The sequence below is a fragment of the Heloderma suspectum genome, chromosome 7, assembly GCF_057233095.1.
Source record: "Heloderma suspectum isolate Gila_16-S chromosome 7, 16-S_ref, whole genome shotgun sequence".
Classification (NCBI taxonomy): domain Eukaryota; kingdom Metazoa; phylum Chordata; class Lepidosauria; order Squamata; family Helodermatidae; genus Heloderma; species Heloderma suspectum.
The window spans coordinates 101,921,655-101,948,677 of NC_139464.1; the positions used below are offsets into that span (position 1 = coordinate 101,921,655).

Below are 27,023 nucleotides of genomic sequence, written 5' to 3' on the forward strand. Positions count from 1 at the left end.
TGGTGGCCCCCACTCTGTGGAACTCCCTCCCTAGGGAACTCCGTCATGCCCCCTCTTTAATGAGCTTCCGTCGTGCATTAAAAACGTGGTTGTTCAGGCAGGCATTTGGGGTGGGTTACGGTATTTAAAAAAAAAAATTATGGTAGAATTTTATTGTTTTAAATTGTTTTATGGTATGTTGTACATCGCCCAGAGTGGCTGGGTGACCAGCCAGATGGGCGATTAATAAGTTTAATAATAAATAAATAAACTGTAGGTTCATGCTAGTTCTGTACCAATCAGTACTGCAGATTCAGAACTGCTATACGAGTCAAGCTGGAACAGCCCTTCCACCATGTTCCCAGGAACTATTTAAAAGTTCCGCATGCACTGAAGGGAAAAGTTCCGCATGTGCCCAGGTCAGGGAGGTCACACCATCAACACCTGAAGACACTAATGCCCCAAGAGAATTCTGCTTTTATTGCTTTGTATTTAGCATTTTAAAGTAGATTTGCAGAAAGGAAGAGTATAAACACAGTGAATAAAAATATTTTAATTTAAAAATGCTCAATACTCAAACATTATTTCCATTTTCTGTAATAAAACTGTGTCAGATTCTGTTGCCAAATAAAATAAATGAGTTCAGAGCATTCGAACACTGACTCAACCAAATAGGGGGGAAAATGAAATAAATGCTTTATTTGAGAAATAGGTTGCAATTCCAGTGTACTTATATTTTTTTCATGAAATATCTTTTGTTGCCATTCTACAAATGATGCCATCCAGTAGCGTGCCTATTTTTTCTTCTTGTGGAGTAAGCTTGTACATCTGCAAAAGATTAAAAATGGAATGGTGACCTCCTTGAGTAGCAACATAGTTCTGAAAGCTTAAAAGAAAGTATCCACAATGCTTTATAGGTTGTGTTGACACACTGATGTACTTTATAGTTACATTTGAATTTAGATATTTTTACAAGCTGAAAAATACTCAGCAGAGGCTGAAAAAAGCACAAGAAACAGGACACAAGCAGATTAAGTAAATGCATGTGTCTGATTCCAATCCTATGCACACTTACCTGGGAGAAAACCACACCGAACTGAGTGAGCCTTACTTCTGAGTAAATATACTTAGGATTGTGCTGGTCCACCTACATTGTAAGTAATTAAAAATCAAGCATAATACTCTCTTGCCTTATCTCTACCCTCACCCCTGCACAAGTTTGTACAAACCTTTTTAACTTTCTGTATATCTGTTATTTTGGGGAGAACTGCTAGGGAGACTTGCTGGCCTTCTACTTGACGTATTAGACCTTCCAGATTCACCGTTTTCTCTCCGTCGTCAACCAGAACAATGAGTATTGCAGAGTCATTGTCAGAAATGCCAAACCTTTTGAAAGCATCCGAAATCTAACACAAAGGAAGAATATAGAATTGTATCAGTCATATCCTAACGATCTGGAAGAAGTGACAACTTTCCCCATTTGTTAGTCCCAATGCTCTGAGAAAATAAACTGGTTTATACAACACATTTGTTCATTATTTTCATGTGAGAACAAGTGATCCAAAAAATGCTAAACATTACCAGATTTTCTATGCTGGCATTTTCAGCCAATATCAGCACCTTTTGTCACAGGCAGTTTAATGCTTATTCATATGGGTTTCAAGTCAATAGATGAAGGGTGAGCAGAGGATTTGGTTGCAGATTTAAAGACTGTTATTCAAAAAACAGCCGTGGATAGGTGTTGCATTATGTAGTACAAAAAATGTCCCAAACAATCATGGGATGTCCAAGAGGCCCAATCAGTACAAGCTCTAGAACTAAAAATTGCACTTATTATGTACTCTGCATAAGGGTAGGAGCCGTTAAGCACAAGATCTAATATGTTGTTAATAGCTATTTTCACTCTTGCAGAAATGAGGGCAGGTTAGTAAGGGGTGGGGAGGCAAAGCCTCAAACTGATGCACAGAAAATATGTATTGTGGTGGGTAATTCTTTTACCACCATCTTTTAATTAGTGATCTTCTTCAGGGGAAAGCAAATCTTATATAAATCTTATCCCACTATTTTATTGCAAAAAATTAATTAAAGCACACTGTAAACCAGAGATGGGAAACCCTTTTTATATGAAGGACTGTTGACCCACAAAATGTAAATCAGGGGGCTGATGGTGGGCGGAGCCAGTACCAATAGTAGGTGGAGCTTTTCAGGATTATGTGGCTTTCTCTCTGCACGCCCCCATCCCTTCTCTTTTTCTCTCTCATACACGCATGCACACATGTGTGCAAGAAAGAAGTAGAAGAGGAAGTGATTCCCAGATGACTGGTCTGAAGAGCAAGAGTCGGCATCTGTCATCCAGATAGCTGGACAATTCAAGGGCCAAGGATCCCAGTTCCCTACCCCTACTGTAGGCAGACATCTTACATTATTGTTCGGTGAAAGATTGAATATTATTTCTGCATTAAGTGTTCTGGTCTTCATTTTACCAGTCTTGTGGAGATGAACAGCTTTATTTGTTGCCACAAGTATCTGAAATGGATCAACAATCTGCCCGAGAGAACAAAAGAAAGTTTAGTCTCCAAATGGTAGCCCTCAAAATAGTACCAACTGCTTTCTTAAGCTCAAGACGGAAAAAGTAACTTCAGAAATAGGGAGGAGCTAGTGCTTCCATCATTGATTGATTGATTGATTGCATTTATATCCCACCTTTTTTCCTCTTGCAAGGAACCCAAGGTGGCTTACATTATCCTCCTCCTCTCCATTTTATCCTCACAACAACAACCCTGTGAGGTGGGTTGGGCTGAGAGTCTGTGACTGGCCCAAAGTCACCCAGTGAGCTTCCATGGCCGAGTGGGGACTTGAACCCGGATCTCCCAGCTCCTAGTCCAACACTCTTGCCACTACACCACACTGGCTGTCCATGTTAGATGTTGGAACAAGTCACTTTTTTTTTTTTTTTAATACTCTACATATTGTAGATATGTTAGTTTTATTAAGAAAATAATTCTGGGGGCCTAATCCAACAATTATAACTGTACAAACAGATATTTATACTAAAACATAATTCACATGTAATATTTCTACCTGGGAAAATTGGATTCCTGACATCCTGACGCTTGCAATTTAGCTTGCAGAAAGAAATGGCTATCATTATCTCACAAACAATCAGTAAAATGTGTTTTGCAAAATATAGTGTGGGCAAAGTGAGAAGAAAAATCCCTGAGAAAACAGTAGTCTAGGGGAAACATGGAGATTCATTTTAACATCCTGGGGAAAATAAAGGGAAAGTATCCATATGAGCACACACATAAGTTGAAAAATTATTTATTTATTACATTTCTATACAGCCCAATAGCCAACGCTCTCTGGGCGGTTCACAAAAATTAAAACCACAAGTACAATATATATAAAAGCGTAAATCAACAGTAAAAAAATAAAACTAGAATAAAACTTAGTAGCGATGCAGAGATTTAAAATACAGCAATAGATTTAAAACAGCAAAGCTAAAAGACTACAACGCTAAAATGCTAAAACAATAAGGTCTTCACCTGGTGCTAGGGATGTACGAAAGTTCAGCCACGGATCTCAGGGAGGCCGAATGCCAGCGCATTCGGCCCCCCGAAATCGGTGGCGGAACGCCCCCCCCCCCCACGACGAGACTTACCTTGGGCGAATCTTCCTGGCGGTGGCAGCTGCCGGTCTTCCGACCGGCCGCCACTGCTGCCATTTCCAGGTTAAAAAACAAAACAAAACAAAAGAACGTGATAGGCTATGTAAAGATTTACATAGCCTATTATGGCTAGATTTTCAAAAAACACCATGATAGGCTACGTAAATGTTTACGTAGCCTATCACGGCTGACTTAAAAAAACAAACAAAAAAAACGGACATACACAAATGGCGGTGGCCACGGCCGCCGCCATTTGCATTCCTTATTTTGGCACGTCTTAGTCTACGTAAACATTTACGTAGACTAAATGTCTACGTAAATGTCTACGCTACGCTATTTGCGTTCCCCTTATTTTCGCCGTCTTAGTCTACGTAAATGTTTACGTAGACTAAGACGTGCCAAAATAAAGAACGCAAATGGCGGCAGCCATGGCTGCCACCATTTGCGTACGCGCGTTTTTTTAAAAAAATCAGCCATGATAGGCTACGTAAACATTTACGCAGCCTGTCAAGGCTGACTGCAGGGACGCAAACGGCGGCGGCTATGGCCGCCGCCATTTGCATCCCTGCTAGCCAGCAGCCGGATGTCTGGCTGCTGGCGGAGCCGGCTGGTGGCTCTGCAGAATCGCTGCGGAGCACAGCCGGCCGGCCAGGATTCCGGGGGGGAGGAACAGAGCGCCTCCCCCCCCGGCCAGGATTCCGGGGGGAGGGACGGAACGCCTCCCCCCCCACCATCAACATAATCCGTGGAAAGGTAAGTCACTTTCGTACATCCCTGCCTGGTGCCGGAAAGAGCACAATGTAGGTGCCAAGTGAACCTCTCTACGGGGCTCATTCCACAGCTAGGGTGCCACAGCAGAAAAGGCCCTCTTCCTGGGAGCCATCCACCTCACTCCCTCTGGCAGGGGCTCCCAGAGAAGAACAGGGTTAGGAAATGAAAATACACCCAACAGGATGTATTTAAACAGAAACTGTGTTTCAGTTCAGATGTCACAAGACCTGATTTGCCCAACCATAGTTCAACAACCAGGTATTCCTCACAGTTGTATGTGTTCTTCCTCCTTAAGAACATAAGAAGAGCCATACTGGATCAGACCAAAGGCCTATCTTGTCCAGAATTCTGTTCGCAGATGGCTTTGGGAAACCCAGAATTGGACATGAGTGCAACAGCATCTTCCTACTCATGTCTGAGCAACTGGCATACTGTCTTCATGAATTGGGTCTAATTCCCTTTTAAAACCATTCAAGTTGGCAGCCATCACTACATCCTGTGGGAGCAAATTCTATAGTTTAACAATGTGAATAACTGCTTCCTTTTATCTGTCTTGCATCTCCCACCATTCACTTCACCAGTTTCTCATGTTATGAGAGAGGAAGAAAAACTTTGCCCTCAAGCTTACGTATGCCTTTTCTGGTTAGTGTTCACAATGATTCCACGATCCATCTGAATTGGCCTAACTACAGTTACTGCTGATTATAATGAGTTCCAAAACAAGAGATAGAAACCAGAATTTGAATCTGGTTTTGAAGCTAACTACGCTTCGTTGCAACTATACTTACATCAGTTCAGATATAATGCTGAAACACAGTTATCTGTTACTAAAAGAGGGAGAAATTCACATGGGCAGGGAGAGATGTAAGGAGAAGTATCTATGAATGGTTTTGTTTTTGTCATGCTGGTCCTGACACCCAGACTCTCAGTCAGGCAAGGTTACAGTACCACAGCAAGTCCTACAGATCCTGTACTACTCAGTTAGTGAATACACCCCCCCCCCCCGACAGTTTGCTCACCATTGCAGGATTAATTAATGCTCCATCAATAGCACCTTCCATTGCTTTTTTTCTCAGAGTAGCAGCATTTTTCACATCATTAAATAGGATAAGAGTAACAAGACAGTCAGGAAACAGTTCCAATCGATGTGTTAAACACTGCATCTTGTAACAGAACGGTAAGCTCCTTTTGAATCAGTCAAACCTGGAACATTTATAAACATTTATAAGTTAGTGATGGATATTGTTGATATTTTATCTTTGCTACTTAGAGAGCGGTTTTACTTAATGAAGCTTAAAGGTACATTCCATGGGAGTGGTTTTGGAAGGGGCCAGGTTTTTATTAGATGCAGATGAACTCTAAACGATGGCCTGATGATTCTACCCTACGTCAGCAACTGAAAAAACTGAACTACTTCGAGTGGTTCATGTTCCAGATTTATTCTGGTTTAAGTAGAGTAAATATTTATATCTCTGTTCACTGACAGGACACAATGTGAAAATGCAAGGTATGCAACAACTTTGGGAACATCTCTCACCCAGCTCAGGATTGATAATTCTCATGGGTTATACTGAACTTTCTCCCTTTAAAACAAGAATATAAGGAGGTCTCTTGCCCTTTTGTGGTTGAGCAGAAAAGCATACAAATATGCCTAGGATTACCAAATGAACATTTTAAAATAAGTTGCATTGTAGTGTTGCTTGCAATCCCCTCTACTCAGCACTGGTTAGGTCTCATCTGGAGTACTGTGTCCAGTTCTGGGCACCACATTTTAAGAAGGATGCAGACAAACTGGAGAGGGTTCAGAGGAGGGCAACAAAGATGATCAGGGGACCGGAAACAAAGCCCTATGAAGAGAGACTGAAAGAACTGGGCATGTTTAGCCTTGAGAAGAGAAGACTGAGGGGAGATATGAATGCGCTCTTCAAGTCCTTGAAAGGCTGTCACAGAGAGGAAGGCCAGGATCTCTTCTCGATCATCCCAGAGTGCAGGACACGGAATAATGGGCTCAAGTTACAGGAAGCCAGATTCCGGCTGAACATCAGGAAAAACTTCCTGACTGTTAGAGCAATACGACAATGGAACCAATTACCTAGGGAGGTGGTGGGCTCTGCCACACTGGAGGCATTCAAGACGAGGCTGGACAGCCATCTGTCAGGGATGTTCTGACTTGGATTCCTGCATTGAGCAGAGGGTTGGACTCGATGGCCTTGTAGGCCCCTTCCAACCCTACTATTCTATGATCCACATGTTTCAGTTTGGCTTAATAGCAAGCTGTTATTTGTGGTCACCATTGACCCATCCTCTGAGTTTCCTGAGTCCCCATACTCTGAGCCCCCTCTTGTCTGATATAAATAACACTGAGCTTCTGGAGAAGGCAACATGATCCTCTCTCACTGCTTTTTCCTTCTCCAAGGCCCAACACAAAGTGACAGCAGACCACTCCCTCTTCTGAGTGTTCATCTTTGTCTTGGATACCTATTGCAAGAGAGGGGCAGGAAAGGGCAGTTATCACTGACAACCAAACTTGTGGACCACTGGTTGCAGCATCTGTTCACAGAATGAATTGGCACTGAGTTTTTGTGAAGCAGTATCCATGGAATTCTGTTGGAAGTACTGTAGTTTAGAATAAGACTCAGCAAGCTTCAAGAAGTTTTCAGCGGTGTTCTTGACAAAGGGATGAATTGGATGTAATCTTTGTTGTGGATAGGATCACTTTAAGTTATTCTCATTAATTTTTAGGTTATCCAATTAATTTTTCCAAGTGATCCTGTGAGCAGGATTAGCAATTGACAATTGTTCCTAATCATAGAATCATAGAATAGTAGGATTGGAAGGGGCCTACAAGGCCATTGAGTCCAACCCCCTGCTCAGTGCAGGAATCCAAGTCAGAGCATCCCTGACAGATGGCTGTCCAGCCTCGTCTTGAAGGCCTCCAATGTGGGAGGGCCCACCACCTCCCTAGGTAATTGGCTCCATTGTCGTATTGCTCTAACAGTCAGGAAGTTTTTCCTGATGTTCAGCCGGAATCTGGCTTCCTGTAACTTGAGCCCATGATTCCGTGTCCTGCACTCCGGGATGATCGAGAAGAGATCCTGGCCTTCCTCTCTGTGACAACCTTTCAAGTACTTGAAGAGCACTATCCTATCTCCCCTCAGTCTTCTCTTCTCTAATCACAAATACATATCTAATAATAATTGTTAATAACCAATTATCCCATCCCTTCCAATATGTATGTGCTCACAAACAACCATATGAGTGTCAAGCATAACACTAAAAGTGCCTCCTGGTTCTGCATTAATTTACACAATAGGGCAAAAGCAATAGTGGGATAAAAGCAATCACATAAAGCTATCCTCAGATACAAAGGCTGCAGTCCTAAGCATACTTCCCAGGAATAAGAGGAGGGAGAAATCCTATGCCCCTAAGCCACAGGACAGTTTGGATTCCTGGATCCGAAGCCAGAGTCAGCGCTCTGGCCTCGGAGCCAGGAATCTGAGCTCCTTGCCCCCTCCCCAGCCGGCATGGAAAGAACTGCACTGGCGAAGATGGAAAGGGCATGTGCCAGTGGCTGGGGAGGGGACTGGCAGGCCAGCTTACGATGCACCCTTGGGCCTCCTCAGCCTCTTTCCCTTCCACTCTGCAGAGCCCCAGACAGACAGGCAAAAAAGCCCATCAAGCCAAAATGCAGAGCAGGAGAAGCACAGACGTGAAGATTGCCTCTACTGCTCCTCCTGCTCTGCCTTGAATGGCTGTAAGCTTTCAAGTTCGGAGGCTTACGGCCATCCTGATAAGACTGCACACTGAGTAATGCAATGGAGCTTAACCCAGGAAAGATGCTTAGGAGTGAGGTTTTTAACAGGCAGATAGGGTGGCCAGCTTTTCTGTGTGTATATGTGTTTAATTGACACTGCTTCTGTAACTTTAGTAGCAGCCTGACACAGGATTTTTTTTAGCAAATGAAGTTTTTCCTGGTATGGAAATGAAGTGTTGGGATAAGCTTCATTTTCTATGTCAGGCTACTGTAAAAGGCAAAGAAGCAGGGCCAGTAAATAGGCAACCTTGCCAGTAGGTGACAGAACGACAACACATTCACAAAGTTACTCTCTTGTATGCTAAATTAGTTAACCTGGAATAACTACTTTCTCCTAGTTCCGTGTATGTAACAGACAACACAGGCGAACTCCCACTACATCCAAAATTATACATTAGAACTCTCTAGCCTAGCGGGGAGGGGAGACTTGTGGCCCTCCAGTGGTTTTGTCCTACAACTCCTATAATTCCTATGCTGGCTAGGGCTGTTGGGAGTTGTAGGCCAAAACATCTGGACAGTCACAAGTTGGCCACCCCTGCTTTAGCCATACTGGTCACGAGTAACTAGCAAACTTGAATATGCAGCTTCATGATTTTTTGGCAAGACCAATAGATATAAAAAAGAGTAGCAAACATCAGTACTTTGGAAAACTGAGTTTTTCTAGTATAATGCATTACTTCATGCAAAGCCCTGGCTTCTGTCTTACTAACAGATTGAACCCACTAATATGGATTCACCACCACCCCTTCCCCAACAGTAGAAAATAATGGGTTCTCTAACACCATCCCCCCATAACTAAGAGGGGGAACAAAAGACAGGCTGAGATCAAGGAAACAGAGGGTGCAAGGTAAGACAGTGGCAGGGAGATCATTCCCTTTTCAAATATAAAAAGCTACCTGCTCTCGTGATCACAGCCAAATCCTGTTTTTATTAATAATATTGCAAATATAACACTGAGCAGAACGTTTTCTATCCTGGCTCCTATACGAAGCTACATTTTTGTTTGCTCTGTATAAATTACCGGTAGGAAAATACGCATTACACCCCCACCCCCCCCATATCTATGTGCCAGGGGTATTCAACTTGTGGCTTCCAGATGTTTTCGCCTACAACTCTCACCAGCCAGCATAGCCAATGGCGAGGGATGACGGGAATTGTAGGCCAAAACATCTGGAGGGTTACAAGCTGCCCACCCCTACGCTATAACGAGGGATAAATCTGCCGCGGAAGACGTAAAATGTATCTAGATGCGACTCTCATAAAGAACGTAAGAGGAAAGTTAGAGGAGGAGCGATGATGGGAGAGTAGGTGGGAGAAGCCGAGGCCCAGCCAGGCCTCCCTCACCGCTGCCGCCGGCGCGCTCCTCTCTCCGGCCGGGGCAGTTTCCCGTGTTGAAAGACCCACCGCGTTTGGGGCCGGCTGAGCGCGGCCCCCGCCCGCTCCAGGAAACAACAGGCAGCCCGGTTCGCGCTGGGCAGCTCGCCCCGTCCTGCCGCCGCCGCAGAGCCTTCTCGGGGCACCGGCTGGGGAATTTCGGCGCCTTCGGCCGGGCCGGCCGCTGGGAGTTGCTTGCCGGCGCGGCCGCCGCTGCGATAGCATGGAGCGTTCCGAGGCCTACTGCTTCTCGGCGGCCTTCAGCTGCGCCTTCCTCGCCTCCTGCCTGCTTTTTTCGGCGCTCAACCGCCAGCAGCGCGCGCCATACATGGACGAGGCCTTCCACGTCCCTCAGGCGCAGGCCTATTGCGAGAGCCGCTTCCAGCAGGTAGGCCGGCGCGAAGCGGCAGGAAGCCCCTCGCCGCGCTGAGCGGAGGCCGTCGCTCGGCCTCAGGCACCACCATCCGCCGCTGCCTCCGCTTGTTTACCCCATTCACTCGGCCGTGTAACCCTACAGATCAGCTTTCTCCAGCCTGGTGCTCTCCGGATACTTTGGACTACAGCTCCCATCAGCCACACTCAGCATGGCCAGTAGTCGGGGATCATGGGTGCTGCACATCTGGAGGGCACCAGGTTGAGGAAGGTTGCTGTAGATGCGGAAGGGTTTATATATTTAACCAGCCTGTCTTGAGTCCAAGGGACCAGAGACAAAGCGGTTATTTAGAAGACTTTGCAGACCCCACCCGCCCTCGATCTCATAGACTTAGCAACACTTTTTAGAATTTCTCTGGGCCATATAAAGCCCATTCCGAAAAAACTGTCAGACACCATCCAGGGTCTGTTGCACTCTACATCCAGTAGAGTGCAACTTGGAGCACTCTAGATTGGGGGGGGGCTACATTTCACATCATCCCTCAGCATTGGCTACGCTGGTTTGGGGTAATGGGAGTTGTAGGCCAAAAATCTAGTGTTCCACGAGTTCCAGACCCTGAGAAAGATTTTTAGAAGCAGTGCTGTAGTTAGGAAATGTTAGACTCTTGACTTAATGGTCTTATAGGGGTAATGTGCATTTCTTCAGTTCAGGTTGTAAACCAGCCACATTTGGGAGCCCTCCTCCTCATTTTGCTGAGTTGGTCCCTAGAATCATAGAACAGTAGAGTTGGAAGGGGCCTAGAAGACCATCTAGTCCAACCCCCTGCTCAGTGCAGGAATCCAAGTCAAAGCATCCCTGACAAGTGGCTGTCCAGCTTCATCTTGAATGCCTCCAGTGTGGGAGAGCCCACTACCTCCCCAGGGAATTGGTTCCATTGTCGTATTGTGCTAACAGGACGTTTTTCCTGATGTTCAGCCGGGATCTGGCTTCCTGTAACTTGAGCCCATGATTCCATGTCCTGCATTCTGGGATGAGAAGAATGAGATCCTGGCCTTCCTCTCTGTGACAGCCTTTCAAGTACTTGAAGAGCACTCTCATATCTCCCTTCAGTCTTCTCAAGGCTAAACATGCCCAGTTCTTTCCGTCTCTCTTCATAGGGCTTTGTTTCCAGTCCCCTAATCATCTTTGTTGCCCTTCTCTGAGCCCTCTCCAGTTTATCTGATACCTTCTTAAAATGTGTTGCACGTAGCTGAAGAAGGCCTTTTTGTTGCTTTTAGCAATCCCTTGCTAACCTCAGCTTGTTCTCAGCTTTAGCCTTCCTGACGCCGTCCCTGCAATTCTGTGCTACCTGCCTGTACTCTTCCTTAGTTGCTTGGCCTTCCTTCCACTTCCTATATGTGTCCTTTTTGGTTTTCAGGTCATCTCTAAGCTTTTTGTGAAGCCACATTGGCTTCTTCTGTTGTTTTTCACCTTTTCCTCTTGTTGGAATTGTTTGTAATTGTGCCTTGAGAATTTCCTTTTTTAAAAACTCCCACCCATCTTGGACTCCTTTTCTTGTTAGAGTTGCTTGCCATGGGACCTTACTGATCATTGTTCTGAGTTTATTAAAATCAGCTTTCCTAAAATCCAGGGTATGGGTTTGGCTACACTTGGCTTTTGCTTCCTTTAGAACCATGAACTCAAGTATAACATGGTCACTTTCCCCCAGAGTTCCTGTAACTGCTACTTTACCCACTAAGTCATCTCTGCTGGTTAGGATCAAGTCAAGGATAGCCAAATCTTCTAGTTCCTTCCTCCACTTTCTGAAGGAGGAAGTTATCCGACACATGAGTCAGGAATTTCCTGGAGGGGCCATGTTTTGCAGAATTTGTCTCCCGATAAATATCGGGGAAATTGAAGTCCCCCTTTACTACTACATCATGCTTCCTTGAAACATTGGCTATTTGCTTTTCAAAAGTTTCATCCTCATCTTCTCCTTGATTGGGTGGCCAGTAGTAGACTCCAACCACCAGGTTCCTTTTATTCTTTGCTCCATTTATTTTAACCCAGATGCTCTTGATGGGGCTACCAAGCTCCTCCTCCTGGACCTCCCTGGACCTCTGCCCTAAAGTCTGCCTGACAGCATTGCTGTTTAGAAGGGTTACATAGCCTATGCGAATAAGCTCTTATAAATTCAAATTAAATCTTTCCTTTCTCAATCAGGGTTTAAAATGGACAAGAAGGGGCATATTATCTCATGTGGACTATAGTGCTAAATTGTATTGCTATGATTTAACCATGTATTTTTTTGTTACTTATTTATTACAGTTATTTATATGTCACCTTTCAGGATACAAATCCAACCAAGGCAGCTTACAAGTATCATAAAAATAATAAAATCACAATAAACAATACGAACAAATTAAAAAACCCCATCAGCAAATTAAAAACTTCCCACAGGGCAGTTGGCAGAAGATGGCCCTGGGGGCAGCGAGAGCTAAGCTGGAACAAAAGCAGGTGTCTGTTGTCATCTTCATATACCACCCTCTCTCTCCTGGAATCTTCCCACAAGGCAGTTGATGGTAGATGACCCAGGAAGGAAGGGAAAATCCATTTGGGGCAGGCCCTGAGGTCTTCTTCACCTGCCTCTCTCACATATGTTAGGTAAAGCTTTCAGTCTGCAAAGCTTAGGGCGTAATCTTATGCATATTTAGACAGAAAAAGCCCTACAATTCCCAGCATTCCCCACCCAGCATGGTGTGTGTGTTTTTTTGTCTAAACATGCATAGGATTGCCCTCTGACTGTATTTCACAGTTGCAACAACACTGTGAGGCAGGGCGTGGATTATGCTCTGTAGCAGTAAGCTGTACTTCTGGTGATGCTTATTTCCCAGACAAATGCTGGGACTCAAACCTGTCCCCAAACTGTGGCATCTGATGTGGAAATTGCATGCAGTAGTTAAATGGTCAAAGACGTCTTTTAAAAAGAATGTGCAATTTTGCTCAGATCTTGGTTTACATCTACACTGTACCCATGCAATTTGCTACTTGCCTGGTATATAGTAATTGTAATTGGGCAAGAAGTGGAAAACCGCACAAATAGCCTATTGTTGGTGGGGGCGCGGGGGGGAATGGGATGGGAGCAGAGAACAGATCGGGCAAAAGTAAGAGGAGACTTAGCAAGAGGGGGTGGGAATGGGCAACTGCCCTCTGCAAGGCTGTGTTATTCTATAAATGCAAAAGTTAAGGTTTTTCAGACCCCATCTGTCCTCCAATGGTCCAGAATCTATTCACTTCATCATACAGTCCCTTATAAGCCCTTCTAAACCCATTTTTGCTTTGTATTCAGGTGCTCTCATGGAATCAGCAAACTCCACAAGGAGTTACTGGATTTTTCTTGCACGATACACAAGCACCCTAGGCAATGCAGCCTCCAGGAGCATAGAGCCCCAACTTTCATCATTCTAACTCTAGGATACAGGTTTTGGTCCCTCCAGGCTTTCTCAGTTCTATACTGTTTCGATGTTTCTCTTCCTGCCCCTCCATCCTACTCGATGCAGTTCTCTTAGAGCATATCCACTGATTATTCTCTTACTTCTTTTAACGCTTGTTGAGTGTCTGCTCATAGTAGGAAATTTGTCTTCTGCTGGAATAGTAGACAGACATGATTTTCCACCTACTCTAACCAATGATAGTCTGCATGTAGACACTGGGAGATCATGTGTACACTTGTGTGGGGTTCATTTTCTTCTCGATTACTTGCTAGACATTAGTTGCATTGACAGTAGTAGCAGCAGCAGCATATCTATCTTGTTATTTCTAAGGCAGCTCACATTTATAAATTCTCTATAAAAAAATAAACTGCTGCAGTGCATGTACAAGACCTTTACAGGCACATCTTCTTTACAGAATTACAATATTCTATGTTAGCAATCCTGTTCCGGTTCCACAATAGGAGTGGGTGGCAGATTATCATACCCACAATGACCACACAATGTGCTTGGTTTTTCTGTTAGCATATTATACTGTTTCAGGTATGCATGTAATGTGTGAACATGTCTTGTATTTCTGCAGTGTAGCTCATCCTCTCACATCTTCAGAGTATGGTTGTGCAGCTTCCCCAAGTAGCCCTTATGTAGCCATTAGCCCTCTAACATCTCTACTCAGGCCTTTTACATTTGTTTTGGAGTCAGATGATACCCAGCTTCCTTTCTTTATTCTGTCTTTCAGATTTAGATAATGTAGAGCCCCAAAGAACAGATATTGGATGATGGAGGGTGTGAGAAATGATTTTGTTTAAGGCAAAAAAGAAAAATTCCATGGGGAAGTAACCAGACACAAAGTGAGCTGTGGTTGATGTGCAGCAGAGGATATTGGCAGGGATTTTGTCATAAGAGGAGAGGCACAAATAGAAGGGTTTACTAGAAGTATTCTTTAAAACATCAGTCTGGGTCCAATGAACTGCACAACGAGCTCGGCATGCATGAAGGGACTCTGAACTTTCGTGTTCAAACAGCACCTTCCCATGGAAATTGAGGGGAATTTCAAAAGCAGTTTGTTGTATAGTGGGGGTGGGCTGTTGTTCAGAGCAGAAAAGCTAAAAGTCTTACAGGACATGACCAAGCTCTGGTGTGTCTAAACTTTATTTGTAAGTTTTAGTTATAAAACAAAACTCTGTTATAGTATGAAGCGGCCAAGAGATCTTGTGAAAAAATGTTGACCATATTGGATCACAGTACTGAGTTTTTGTTCTAAAAAAGTTAGGCCAGTATTCAGAACATTTTGGTGTGTGCTTACTGCAGCCTTGTCTTTAACAACACTCCTGGTCACCATTGGGGACCAGGAATTCCATGCAGGTGAGTTACTAGGTTGGTGGCAGATGGACCGATCACTCCATCTCCCCTCCACCACTCTATTTGGTTTCTATGCTAGATGTAGAGGAAGGAGACTCTCTTCTTTCACAGCTAGCACAGAAGTGGGAGGGCAGATGAAAATGATCCATCCCTCCTCTGCTAGCCTGTGGCTCCATGCTGGCTGCAGAGGAAGGGGCTTCCCTTACTCCATGGCTGGCAGGGAAATACAGGCTAGTAGTCTATTAGCAGGCTGGTAGATTTTTTTGCTTTATAGTAACTTTTGTGGGCTTTTTTACAGGGCTGATGTACTGCTATGAATAGTCCAAAGACAAAGTGAATTAGTCCTCTGAATGATCCACGATGAAAATTGAATCCATGGAAACGATTTCAAATGCTAAAGAACACTTGGACATCCTAGGTTTATGCCCTGTTCTTAAGGCATATATTCAAGTATTATGAAATGAAATTTTGTAATGTGCTCACATGTGTTTCCCTTTGTAATATTATACATGATATTAAAGAAGATGTTAAGATTGAGCTGCTGCTTCTGTGCAGCAGAACCAAGATGTATAAAATCTCTCTAAATGAAACTGTTCAAAGATGACTTTGGGAGATTGTACACTTGGCAAGCAAGCAACCAGAGGGGAAACGTGAGTGAAATATGCTTCCTCTGTCTCTTTAATGTCTGAATCAGAAACGTGTACATCTCTCCTGAGAAGCCTACACTCCATATGTACCTAGTATACTTAGATGCATAAATACATAAGAATCATGAAAAAGTGGGAAAAAATCATTCGTTTTGCATTCTGTTTTTCTAATTATAAAAATATTTTTCTTAGCTATTTAATGTAATTGTCTTTTTTTCTTTTCCTTTTGGTAGTGGGATCCAATGATCACTACACTGCCTGGTTTGTACTTGGTGTCAGTTGGAATTGTGAAGCCTGCAGCATGGCTCTTTGGGTGGTCTGGAAGCCTAGTCTGCTCTACAGGAATGCTCAGATTCATTAATCTTCTTTTCAGCGTTGGGAACTTCTATTTACTATATTTGCTTTTTTGCAGAATGCACTATAAAAAGGTACAGTACAAATGTATTATACTTAAAGTAATACTTAATACTTAAAATGTCATTCCTACATTAACTTGTCAGTTTTGACAAAACTTTTCCCTTATGTTATGTTGAAGTTGGATTCGATTCTGTTTCTACAATAACATTTGATTCTTCCCAGCACCCTAGATCAGCGGTCCCCAACCTTTTTGGAACCAGGGACCGGTCTGTGGAAGACAATTTTTCCATGGACTGGGGTGGGGGGTGGGACTGGGCCGCAGTAGGGGTGTGGGAACCCCCCTTACCTTGGGTCTGTGGGGGGGGCAATCCTTCCCTCCCCCGCCCGAATTCTCACCCGCCCTGGCCGGCTCTGCTCTGTGGCAAGTCTGTGGAGCTGCTGGCTGGGGGAGGACGTCCGGTTGCTGGGACGCAAATGGCGTCCGCATAGCGGACGCCACTTGCATCCCTGTTCTTTGCAGTAATAGGCTATTACTGCAAAGAACAGGCTTCGGCCAGGGGCAGACTTCCGCGGACCCAAGGTAAGGGGGGGTTTCCATACCCCTACTGCGGCCCGATCCCTAACCGGCCATGGACCAGTACCGGTTCGCAGCCGGGGGTTGGGGACCCCTGCCCTAGATGATGTCTTCCTGTTTTGTAAAACTGGTGGGAAGCCTTTTACACTTATAGCAAGCAAACTTTCACATGTGCTTAACTTTACACCTGTGGCTACTAGACACATTGAGCTCATAGGCTTGTATTACTGTTACAACCATAGAGAGGTTAAGGACACAATCCTAGACAGCAGCTAGATGGCCATAGGATTTTTCGGTTTGGGGGAACTGACCTCGGAGCCAGCCCTCTGAGGTTGGTTCCTAGAAGACCACCTCCCCTTACCTCACATGTCGCATGGTTTGTCCCCGGCTCCACAGTCAGAAGAGCAGTGCAGAGCAGGGGGAAAGGGGGCGATCCTGGGGGAGAGAATGGGATGGCAGAAGCGCCGGTACGATGCTTCCTATGCACTGTCTGGCCTTCCCCCCTCCAAGCTGCTCTGGCTAGATAGCTGAAATCAGATGTCTAGCTGCAAATGCAGGGCAGCCAGAGCGCAGAGGAGAAGATCCCCTCTGCACTCCGCCTGCCCTGCACTGGATAGTCGGTCGCCTCCCAGTTTAGAGGCGGCCAACTATCCCCATAGGATTGTGCCCTTTTTTATTTAGTGTTCTCGGAGGAGTTATGCTACTTTATCTTCATGGGTTTAGCAGTCCTATAGTACTAAGAAAACTTAGTCCATCATCCATTTAATCTCTATGGATCATTTGGCCAGAAATGCTGTTTTCCATGAAAGCTGCAATGGTTTATAGCAAGGGTGGGGAACTTTATTTAAAGCTGTGGGCCACATTCCCAAAGGTGAGAGTACTTGGGGGCCACGTACTAGTTATCAGTTGGGGCCAGGTCTCATGGTGGGTGAGGCAAAACCAAAAGTGTGTGGAGTCAAAATAGGTGGGACACCCTCTGTCTGTCTCTATGTCTCTGCCACACCTTTTCTTCTCTCTTTGCCACCCTCTTTTCTCTCTCCTTGCCACCCTCTTTTTTCTCTTCCTTTTTTTCGTGTATATACATATTCACACACATCCATACATACACATCCATCCTTCTGTACTGGGCAGGGAAAAAGATGCTTCTGTTTCCCCGAGCCCTGCACAGTAATGCAGCAAGCTACCAATGGATCTGTTCAGATTACAGCTTTCTGCAAGGGGGCAGGGCCAAGGAACAGAGGCCGTGGGCCAATCAAGAACCTGCTATTGTTTGGATCTGGTCCACAGTCAGGCAGTTCCCCATCCTTGGGGAACCCCCGATTAATTGACCAGCAATTTTTTTAAAAGAATATTTAGTTTTAATACAAGCACTGACAAAAACTGCAAATGGCAAGCACCATGTTAGAAGAGGCATTCTTCTTGCATGTGAGAGAAAGGAGAATGTCTTTTTTTAAGTTAATGACTGGTAGGACATATTTGTGTATCATCTAAAAAGAAAGAATGTACATTTCTTGCTTCAGAAATATTGTTCTCAGGATGCAGAATTTTTCTTGCCAAAGATTGTCTTCTATGTCAATCTACTGGTCACCAGTCGATTGACACAGGAGACAATCTTTTGCAAAAAAATTCTTGCAGACTTTTTTCTCTACCCCCTGAAGAAGGCCTAAAAATAAGAAAAAGGCTGAAACACTTTGGGCTTCCTACAATAATTTTTTTTTGCATCTTGAGAACCTGTTTCTCTTCTTTGTGATTTACTTTAGATGCTCACCTCCTTCTGTTTTCTTCAGTAATATTGGTTTAATCCATATGCAAATTTAATTGATTTATCAAATTAAACTCATAATGATTGCTTAATGTTTCTTTAATCAGGTTACAGCCTTATTTGTTAACATTTGGAATCCTAAAAATGACCTTTCATTTAAAATTGTCTGTCACAAGCCATTGGAAATCTTTGCTTGTCAGTTCCCCTCCATTTCAGCGGAGTTTGCACGAGTGAGATTCCTGGCAGATTTTGCCCATTTTGTTTTTAATCTTTAATGGAAGCAGTAGATCTGATCCTTCCCTTTTTTTTTCTTCTCACCCTCTCTAGGCTGCTTCCGGGTTCCAGAGGATCCTATTGACTTTGACAGTAGCAGTATTTCCAACTCTTTATTTTTTTACATTCCTTTATTATACTGATACTGGGTCAACATTTTTTACTCTCTTCTCATATTTAATGTGCCTTTATGGCAATCATAAAACTTCAGCCCTGCTTGGATTCTGTGGCTTCATGTTTCGTCAGATAAATATTGTATGGACTGTATTCTGCGGTGGAAGTCTTGTTGCACAAAAACTCAGTGAAGCCTGGAAGTCAGAATTGTTGAAAAATAAAGACCAGAAGAGTTTACCCACAAAGGGATCCTTTTCAGAACTAATCAGAGTCTTCAGATTTCTCCTTGAGTACCTCACATCAGTTAGAAACCTAAACACTCTTATCCTTTTGACTTGGCCATACATCAGCATGGTGATGGTGTTCTTTGCTTTTGTGATCCTTAATGGTGGCATTGTTGTTGGTGACAGGAGCAGCCATGAAGCCTGTCTGCATTTCCCTCAGCTGTTCTACTTCTTTTCTTTTACTCTCTTTTTTTCCTTTCCTCACCTAGTAACACCTAGCAAGATCTCCATTTTTCTTCGTTCTGTGAGGACGCATTTGTTACAATATAGCATTGTCACTATCATCTCTTTATTCCTTGTCTGGAAGTTTACATACGCTCATAAGTATTTGCTTGCAGATAACAGACATTACACATTCTATGTGTGGAGAAAAATCTTTCAAAGACATGAGCTTGTGAAGTACATATTAGTTCCAGTTTATATCTTTGCAGGCTGGAGTTTCATGGATGCACTGAAGTCAAAATCTGTTTTCTGGAACTTAGTATATTTTGTATGTTTGCTTGCAGCCACAGTTCCCCAGAAGCTACTAGAATTTCGTTACTTCATTTTGCCATACATCATATATAGGCTGAATATTCCGGTACCATCACTTTGGAAACTTTTCCTCGAGTTGACATTTTACCTTTTGGTGAACGCAGTAACATTCCATTTATTTTTGAACAAACCATTTCAATGGGCAAATAGTGAGGAAATCCAGAGGTTTATGTGGTAATTTTTAGCTTTAAAGAAGACCAAATTCTAGAGTTTTTTCTTCAGCAAATGGCTGGAAGTTTAGAAACTATTGTCAAAGAAAACAAAATATTCTTGATGTTTTTGTAACTGGGTGGGAATGTGAAATCTGATGCACTGTCTTTGCAGATATTGGACTATTTTTATAAGGTAAGCGTCCTGGGAATTAGTGAATATAAGATCAGGGTAGTGTCACCCACATATCCAAACTAATGTGAATGAAGGGTTTACATCATACTAGTTATGTTGCAGAAGCCATAAATTTGGGATGACTTCAGTATGTCTGTGTATGTGCCTATCGCTGTATGCAGCAGGAGTGTGTAAAAAGTGGTATAGCTCAGTAGATTTAATTTTGATAAGGTGCGGTCTGTCACTACAGAATGGCTTTATACATTATTTTTGCTTGTTGAGACCATCTTGCAACAGTGCCCATGCTATAATGATCCCGGATTTTACCACCTGTTGGAAATAAGTTCTCCAGATGGTGTTGAGTCTCAGAAATCAATACATGAAGGCTCATTCACATGAACTGTTCCTCGTGGGGATAATAAGTGACAGATAATAATGACTTTACTGCAATCAGGATGAATCTGAGAAGTCAAACTCAGGTTTAAGGCTGCAATCCTACAGCTACTCACCTGGAAGTGAAGTCCATGGGACTTACTTCGAACAGACATGTATAGGATTGTGCTGTAAAACAGCAGGAGTGGGGAAACGTTGAAATCTGTTATAAGGTAGAGGACCACAGTTAATCCACATATCATTGACAAATGCAATTAACCTGATTTGCAGATCACTTAAAGAACATGCTGGATGCCAGACTACAGTAGGGTAGCATATTAAACATATTGAGTGGAAAGGTAGGTTTGCAAAGTCCCATTGAAAACAATGAAGCTAAAAGTACACTGTTAAATATTTAACACTGCAATGATATGCACATTTCCCTAAGAGTACAACAGGTCTTACCTCTGAGTAAATGTGCATAGGATTGTGCTGTAAGGCAGCAATCCTAGGTATACTTACTAGAAATTGTTCCATTGTACTCAATAGGTATAGCATAAACAGGTTTTGATGTGTAACAGCACTATCCTATATATGTCTACTCAGAAGTAAGTTTCACTAAGATCAATGGTGCTTACTCCTAGGTATGTTTGTATAGGATTGCAGCCTAAACATGTCTTGTTTTAATAACTTGTTTAATGTCTGTACAGTTGTATCCATTGCATTTATTATATAACATGTGGAGAATTGGTATTCATTAAAAGCAAACAAGTGGAGGCAGCACTTAGAAATAAATCAAGACTGTCCAAGGACCTCCAATTGTTCACTCTTAACAGATTTCCAAAATGTTGTAGAATGATCTTCATTGTTTCTGTGGCTATTTTGTTATCAGAAACATAACTTTGGCAGCTAGAAAGATATGGCTTTTTTAAAAAATAAAACCTGAGATTCTCAAAATTCTAACAACAGGAGCTTGCAGACTGTGTACTGAACGGTAAAAATATAACCAATTTCTTGTATCCACTGGCCATAATCCATAGAACTAAACATGTTTAAGTCTATATTGATTTTAGTGGGATTAGGTATGCTCAGTTCTGTGTTGGATTGTGGCTATTCTCTAAAGATTCACAGGAACCTCATAAATAATGTTTATATAATCATTGTAATCTATACGATGTCCGTATATCTTCTTTTTAGAGGAAGAATATTTAGAAGTATTTTTTAAAATCTGCAATTAATAATACAACCTGTTAAACACACGAGCAGTTTTGCCACCCCAAACTAAATATTACAGTGGTTGATGTCAAATCATTAAGGGCCGCATTTCTGGGAAATCAATAGGTTTTCTGCATCCCTAGGTTAGGTCTTAAACACTAAAGTATGATAGTGAGTGCTCCTACAAGTAGAACTGATCTTTATTATTTTTCGTGTATGATCCTATTAATAGTGGCATTATAAAAGTATTTTATATGTAGTTCATATAAGAAAAAGCTGGGACACATTTTGGGATGAGCACAAAATGAAGGAAGGAGGCAGGTTTGAAGCTATGTTGTAAATTGTTTTAAAAGTTGAAAATGCAATGACTTCAGGGAATATTCATATACTGCTTCTGTAAGAGCCACCTCAAAGGGTTACCCCTGGCTGATTTACTCACATTGAAGAAAGGGGAGGGAGACTTCCACTGGGATCTCCTTGGCTTATACAGGCTGTACTTAAGATTTCAAAGTGACCAAGTTTAGAGGAGAGAGTGTCAGTGGATAACATCCTTCTAAAATTCAAACAGTACATAGGTTTGGTGGATAAATTTCTGTGCAAGCTAAAAGCACACCTAGCAAGCACATTTCTTTCACCAAGTTGGTAGGGAAGTGAAGTTTCTTGCAATATGTTGGGGTGGGTGTTAGCCTCTGATTTATATTTATCTTCTCAGAACATTGATCTCTCTCATTTTCCCCCCACACATGAAGAACATGGGAAGCTAGATTTTCTTTGTGTAGATTTGGGTTGCTTCTGCACTACAGTCCGATACGTAAACTTTCAAATCTGTAGTAGTTCTGAAACAGGCTAGCCTTACGTGGTGATGTGCTTTGGGCTCTGCATCTTTCTCCTTTCCCCATACCATCCTTCCCCTTCCCCTTGCACTGCACTGACGCCACCAAGTTCAGGGAAATAGTTACTTTACTGCCTGTGACCACTAGAAGCATACCTTCCATTCATTTATAAAGCAAGCTGTGATCCTACCCAACCCCTTTTCCTCTGTCTACCAGAAAAAAATGCTTTCTAGGGCCTGCATACTTAAGCAGTGGGGAAGAGGCAATATGTTACTGACTCCAGGGCATCCTTACCTTTGCTCGTACGCTAGGGAACCTGAAGCTGTGCATTGGGGTCCTGGAAAAACACCGAGCCCGTCCAATGAGCAGGCTGGCTCAGGGATGTTGATATTTCTGTTTCTTTTTGGTGCAATCTTTCCTGCAACTTCGATGTCTTGATATTTCAGATTAACCCGGGGGCGGGGGATGGGGGTGGAGAGAGAGAGAACAGACCTTAGAGTCTACAGTGTGACTTCCTTGTGGTGTCCTGCCGCAAAGACGAACTAGCAAAAGGCGTGAAAACTATAAAGACAGAGCAGGGTACACATCTTCCAAGCCCATTTGGCTGGATTTCATGTTTGGTTATGTTGTGGTTAAATTGCCTCCAAGCAGGTGCTTTAGACTTTTGTGAGCAACTGAAAGTTTTGATCTTCAAACCACTTCCATGTAATTCTGGTAATGTTTAAAATTAAATATACAAAAATTCCGAAATGTACAGATTTGGATGACATAATAAAGATTACTGAAATTAGTGATATCAAACAATCCTATTAAATTGAGAGGCTGATGTCCAGAGTACAGAGTTTTGGAATATAACCTGAAGTTTCTTTATTATTTGACATGAAACTTTTGTTCTTTGCAACTTGTGAGCATTTTGAAATGATAAAAGTACAAAGAGTATGGGTTGTCTTTCACAAAACTTACTGATTTATTAAACCAAAAAGAAGATGCAGTTGAAATTCCCTAATCAAGGCTCTTAGAGAAACAAACAAAATAATAATGAGCTGTTTGTTAATTGCTTTTCAGTAGCATTAATGGTTAGTAGCACTAATCTGTTTTTTGAGATGTGAAATCTTAATGGATTTGATTAGAGTCTTTGGGAAACAAATAGTTCAGAAACTCAAAAAGCAATGTTTTAGTGATAGCTGATACTGTTCATCATTATTTCTGTTATCTATAAATGAAATCCACAGGGCTTCTTAAATTATACTTACAACTTATAAAAGAGGGCAAAGCCCCCATCTCCCTCATTATGAACTTTAAAAATGTACTGTTTGCTGACATGCCAGTATAATTGCCTTCTATGTTTGTATTAAGTTTTTATTTGTACTTCTGCAGTAAATTCCCATTCCAGTTGACACCAGGAATATGTAGCGATGGCGTGAAGTGGCTCCATGTGATGCAGGAATATAACTTTGAGGCTGCATTGCGGTGGTGCTAGGGGTGGGGGCCCTTTCAAGGATTCTCTGCATGATAAACTTTGCACCTTGACTCAACTTCAGTTTCACTCATTTTGGTGTAACTTGAAAGAGACGTGTATGTAGTGATACAGTCTACCGCAACCCTGCCATCATATTGTTCCACAGGTATTGCTAGTTACCATGCCTCCAGCCTCCCACCTGTTGAACTCATCTGTTACGGGTCCCACATAGAAATTTGAGCAAGGTGTGTCCAAGATAATTTAGGAAGCCTCTTGTAAAATTGGAGCTCAGCAATGAACTAAGATTGTCATTTTTTTCATACTAGGGTCCCTGTACCTTTGGGAAAAAGCCATTGTTTAGGTGTTGGGTACATGCTTTGCTTGCAAGAGTTTCCAGGTTCACTCCCTGATCTATCCAGATAAGATAGAGTCGTCATATAGCAGGATGAGAAGAACCTTTGAGAGCTGTTGCCATTCATAGTAGGTAGCATTGTGCCAGCGGCTCCAAGAGCCTTGTTTTGGACTAATATTGGGAGAGAAATCTAAATAATAGCTATCTGCAGCTCCCTATGTCGTTAAGTGGCTGCTTGAGCAGACATGGCAAAGGTGAAGTGCTCCCCGTCTTGTATCTCAGAGGGCAACTTATGGCCCTCTGGATGCTTTGGCCTACAACTCCTATCATCCCTCAACATTGGCTATGTTGGATAGGGCTGATGGGAGATGTATGCCAAAACATCTGGAGGACCACAAATTGCCCATCCGTGTGTGTATCTCCATGTCAGAAAGAGCTGCATCTATGTGAGTTGTTCAAGGCACAGACAGGAGCCACATGAGAGAATAAGATGTGCTGAGATACCATGCGCTAACTACAATTTCATTTTGCAAAGAACTTCACTATCATTTAAAACTATATAAAATCGGAAGCTGATTTATTGTTATTTATTTGATTTCTATACAGCCCGATAGCCAAAGCTCTCTGGGTGGTTCACAAAAACTAAGATCCACAAATTACAGATAATAAAAATATAAAATATTTAATATAAAAACAATTTAAAACAGCTAAAAACGCAGCAAGATACTGGACCTGATAACAACAACTCACATACATGCCCCATCATATGCCATCAAACAATTGGGAAGACTTGTACATGACACTGTCTTAAGAATCTATTTCAATCCACATTTGTTTTGTCCAAAGCCAAAATGCAAATGGCATAAATCAATGGTTAGACAGAGCAGAGCCTTGTCTGCTCCAACATGCAGTCTGGGAGAAATTCCTTAATTAAAGACAAGGCCACACCGGCTATTGCCCTGTCCCCTTTTTGTGGCCAATTCTGTTCAAGCTGTACAGAGACAGTTTTGCACTGTAGACATGACTACATAAGACTAATACAAAGTACTGTGCATTTTTGGCATCAAGGCCCGTCACTTGTGTGGTGAAATAATACTGCCACATAACATGAGTGAAGTCTGATGCAAAACTGGTCAGAACTAGGGCTACCATTCCATAGCTCCCAGTTAAGAAATTCCCCAGGATCAATTCAGTTACTGTTATTGGGGTTTTATTTTATTTGAAATGGGGAGACATCTCTCATTTAATTCACTGCACATCATAAGAATGAGCACTAGTACTAAGGGCTGAACTTCAGGCTATTTGTATGGAAATAACTGAATATTCTATTTTTTGCTACGTCACATCTTTTTATCCCTTTCTAAAATCTTTTAACATCTGTTGACAGTTGAAATGCATGCTAACTAGGAATGCCCTTCTATGTGATCCATTTGAAACCACTGGAATGAACAACTTAAAGATATGCAAAGGAAGAATAAACTCTGGTTAACTAAATTTCACAAGATGGCACTATTGAGCTATCTTTTCCATACATCATTCTAGAGAGATGGAGATCTTTTTTTAAAAAATACATATTTTATGTGATTTTAAAGGGTTGTTGGGGTTAAACATTTGATGTCTATCACATTATGTAATTTTTTCCAATAATTTGTGTTTATCGTAGTTCTAAAGCCGTGTTTCAAAAAATAGCTTTTCTTTTAGATGTATTTTGAATGTTTTTAGAATAGTGTTTGTAGCCTGCAGAGTTTAAAGCAGTATTTTAGTAGAAAGCCAGATGAATTTCTTGAAAGTCCTGTGATTTATATTTAGGATAACCATTTTGCCACTGTGACAGAAAGCATCTAATTCTGTTAAGAAAGGGACAGCACTGTATCATTCAACTAGAACAAAAGGCCTCTCTCTAAAATATTTTTTGAAGCTGAAGTAAGTTGTATTTTTAAAATGTACCCTCAAAGGGCTTTGAGCCATCTGCTAGTTTGACTTTATATGTTAAAGGTCATCAACATTTTCGTGAGGCATGCAGAGCCAAGGAGGTATGGTCCCCAGAAGAGGCATGTCTCTGTCATATCTCTTTAATCCCTGTGCCTACACAACCACCACAACACCTTCTTTCTTTCTCTTGATAGTTTTGTCTTGCCAACATATTACACTAGTATAGGTACCCATTATGGTGAAGCAGTCCTCTGCGCAATTTATGCCGTTTTTCCCCTTTGGTAAAAAGGAGGTGGGGGAGATTGTATGTATTGTACCTATGTTCTGTCAGGGCTTTGTGAGTAGTGATGTATGCACAGAGACACCATTTGTAGTGTGTATCCCCCCGCCCCACTAGCACATGTTACCTTATGTGTATACCTGTTCCTTCAACACACAAAGAAGATCGATGGCCAGGCGAATGGATAACCTGGCTTATAGAGTTCTGTACTGTGGAAATGAAAGGCTATAATGTTCTATGGAGTTACCATATTCTGGAAGAAATCTTTCAGAAGGGAATTTGACCAAACCTGTATCTTGTGTACAAAGAATGGAAAAGATTTGTTTCAGAACTATTTTGTTTATTGTACTTTAACTTTTAATAGAGAGGGTATGTTGTCTACCCCATTCACTTCCAATTGAGGTGCCAGCTTTGTGTGTGCAAAAGTACCCATGTGTGAAGCTGTCCTGTTACTGAAAAGAAGGGAGCATCCCTTGCAGGTGGTGTATTTTTTACTATATGGGGCTGTGTAGTTCACACACACACACATACACACACACACACACACTGATTCAGGATGTTGATTTGTTGGTAATACAAGACTGTTATATGAACTACAAGCCATTGGAATGCAGGCCTGTGCCCAAGGGAGGCTAGGTTGGCTTCAGGCAAAGACATTTTTATTCAGGCAGGCCTTTGGCAAGTAAGCTGGTTTGTTGCAGAAGGGGTTTTTAATTGGTTGGTGCTGTTTATTTCTTTTATTGTTGTGTTTTTAATTGTGCTTCAATGGATCTGTTTTTATGTCATTTTAATTAAGATTTTACTTTTAATTTGCATTGTATTGTTACAATGGCCACCAAGAGCACGATTTTTGATGAAAAGGTGGAATATAAGTTAAATAAAATTTTAAAAGAAATTGGAG

The 27,023-nt window shown here is 42.3% G+C and overlaps 2 protein-coding genes across 3 annotated transcripts; one reads left to right on the top strand and one right to left on the bottom strand.

Annotated features, from left to right (window-relative positions):
• Positions 1-512: 512 nt before the first annotated feature.
• Positions 513-9,964, bottom strand: TPRKB (TP53RK binding protein). Of its 2 annotated transcripts, none has more exons than XM_084810996.1 (5): positions 9,636-9,964; positions 5,437-5,620; positions 2,401-2,523; positions 1,209-1,385; positions 513-807 (listed from the first exon to the last, which is right to left on the bottom strand). In XM_084810996.1, the coding sequence occupies exons 2-5, from the start codon at positions 5,578-5,580 to the stop codon at positions 721-723; spliced, it is 531 nt and encodes a 176-aa protein (XP_084667122.1). In that variant the 5' UTR covers positions 5,581-5,620; positions 9,636-9,964; the 3' UTR covers positions 513-720. The 2 variants fall into 2 exon arrangements, with proteins under 2 accessions (XP_084667122.1, XP_084667123.1); XM_084810997.1 differs by having other exon boundaries at positions 9,576-9,964.
• Positions 9,513-22,919, top strand: ALG10 (ALG10 alpha-1,2-glucosyltransferase). The gene is made up of 3 exons (XM_084810995.1): positions 9,513-9,993; positions 15,691-15,885; positions 18,478-22,919. The coding sequence occupies exons 1-3, from the start codon at positions 9,829-9,831 to the stop codon at positions 19,531-19,533; spliced, it is 1,416 nt and encodes a 471-aa protein (XP_084667121.1). The 5' UTR covers positions 9,513-9,828; the 3' UTR covers positions 19,534-22,919.
• Positions 22,920-27,023: the final 4,104 nt, after the last annotated feature.

What these genes read in the sequence shown, in the direction of transcription:
- TPRKB (XM_084810996.1), bottom strand. Translation starts at nt 5,580, where the DNA reads ATGCAGTGTTTAACACATCGATTGGAACTGTTTCCTGACTGTCTTGTT. An exon ending in CATTAATTAATCCTGCAATG is followed by an intron (nt 2,524 to 5,436) that starts GTGAGCAAACTG and finishes TCTCTCGGGCAG; the next exon opens with ATTGTTGATCCATTTCAGAT. An exon ending in ATCTTTCACCGAACAATAAT is followed by an intron (nt 1,386 to 2,400) that starts GTAAGATGTCTG and finishes CCTTTGTGTTAG; the next exon opens with ATTTCGGATGCTTTCAAAAG.
- ALG10 (XM_084810995.1), top strand. Translation starts at nt 9,829, where the DNA reads ATGGAGCGTTCCGAGGCCTACTGCTTCTCGGCGGCCTTCAGCTGCGCC. An exon ending in GCGAGAGCCGCTTCCAGCAG is followed by an intron (nt 9,994 to 15,690) that starts GTAGGCCGGCGC and finishes TCCTTTTGGTAG; the next exon opens with TGGGATCCAATGATCACTAC. An exon ending in GCAGAATGCACTATAAAAAG is followed by an intron (nt 15,886 to 18,477) that starts GTACAGTACAAA and finishes CACCCTCTCTAG; the next exon opens with GCTGCTTCCGGGTTCCAGAG.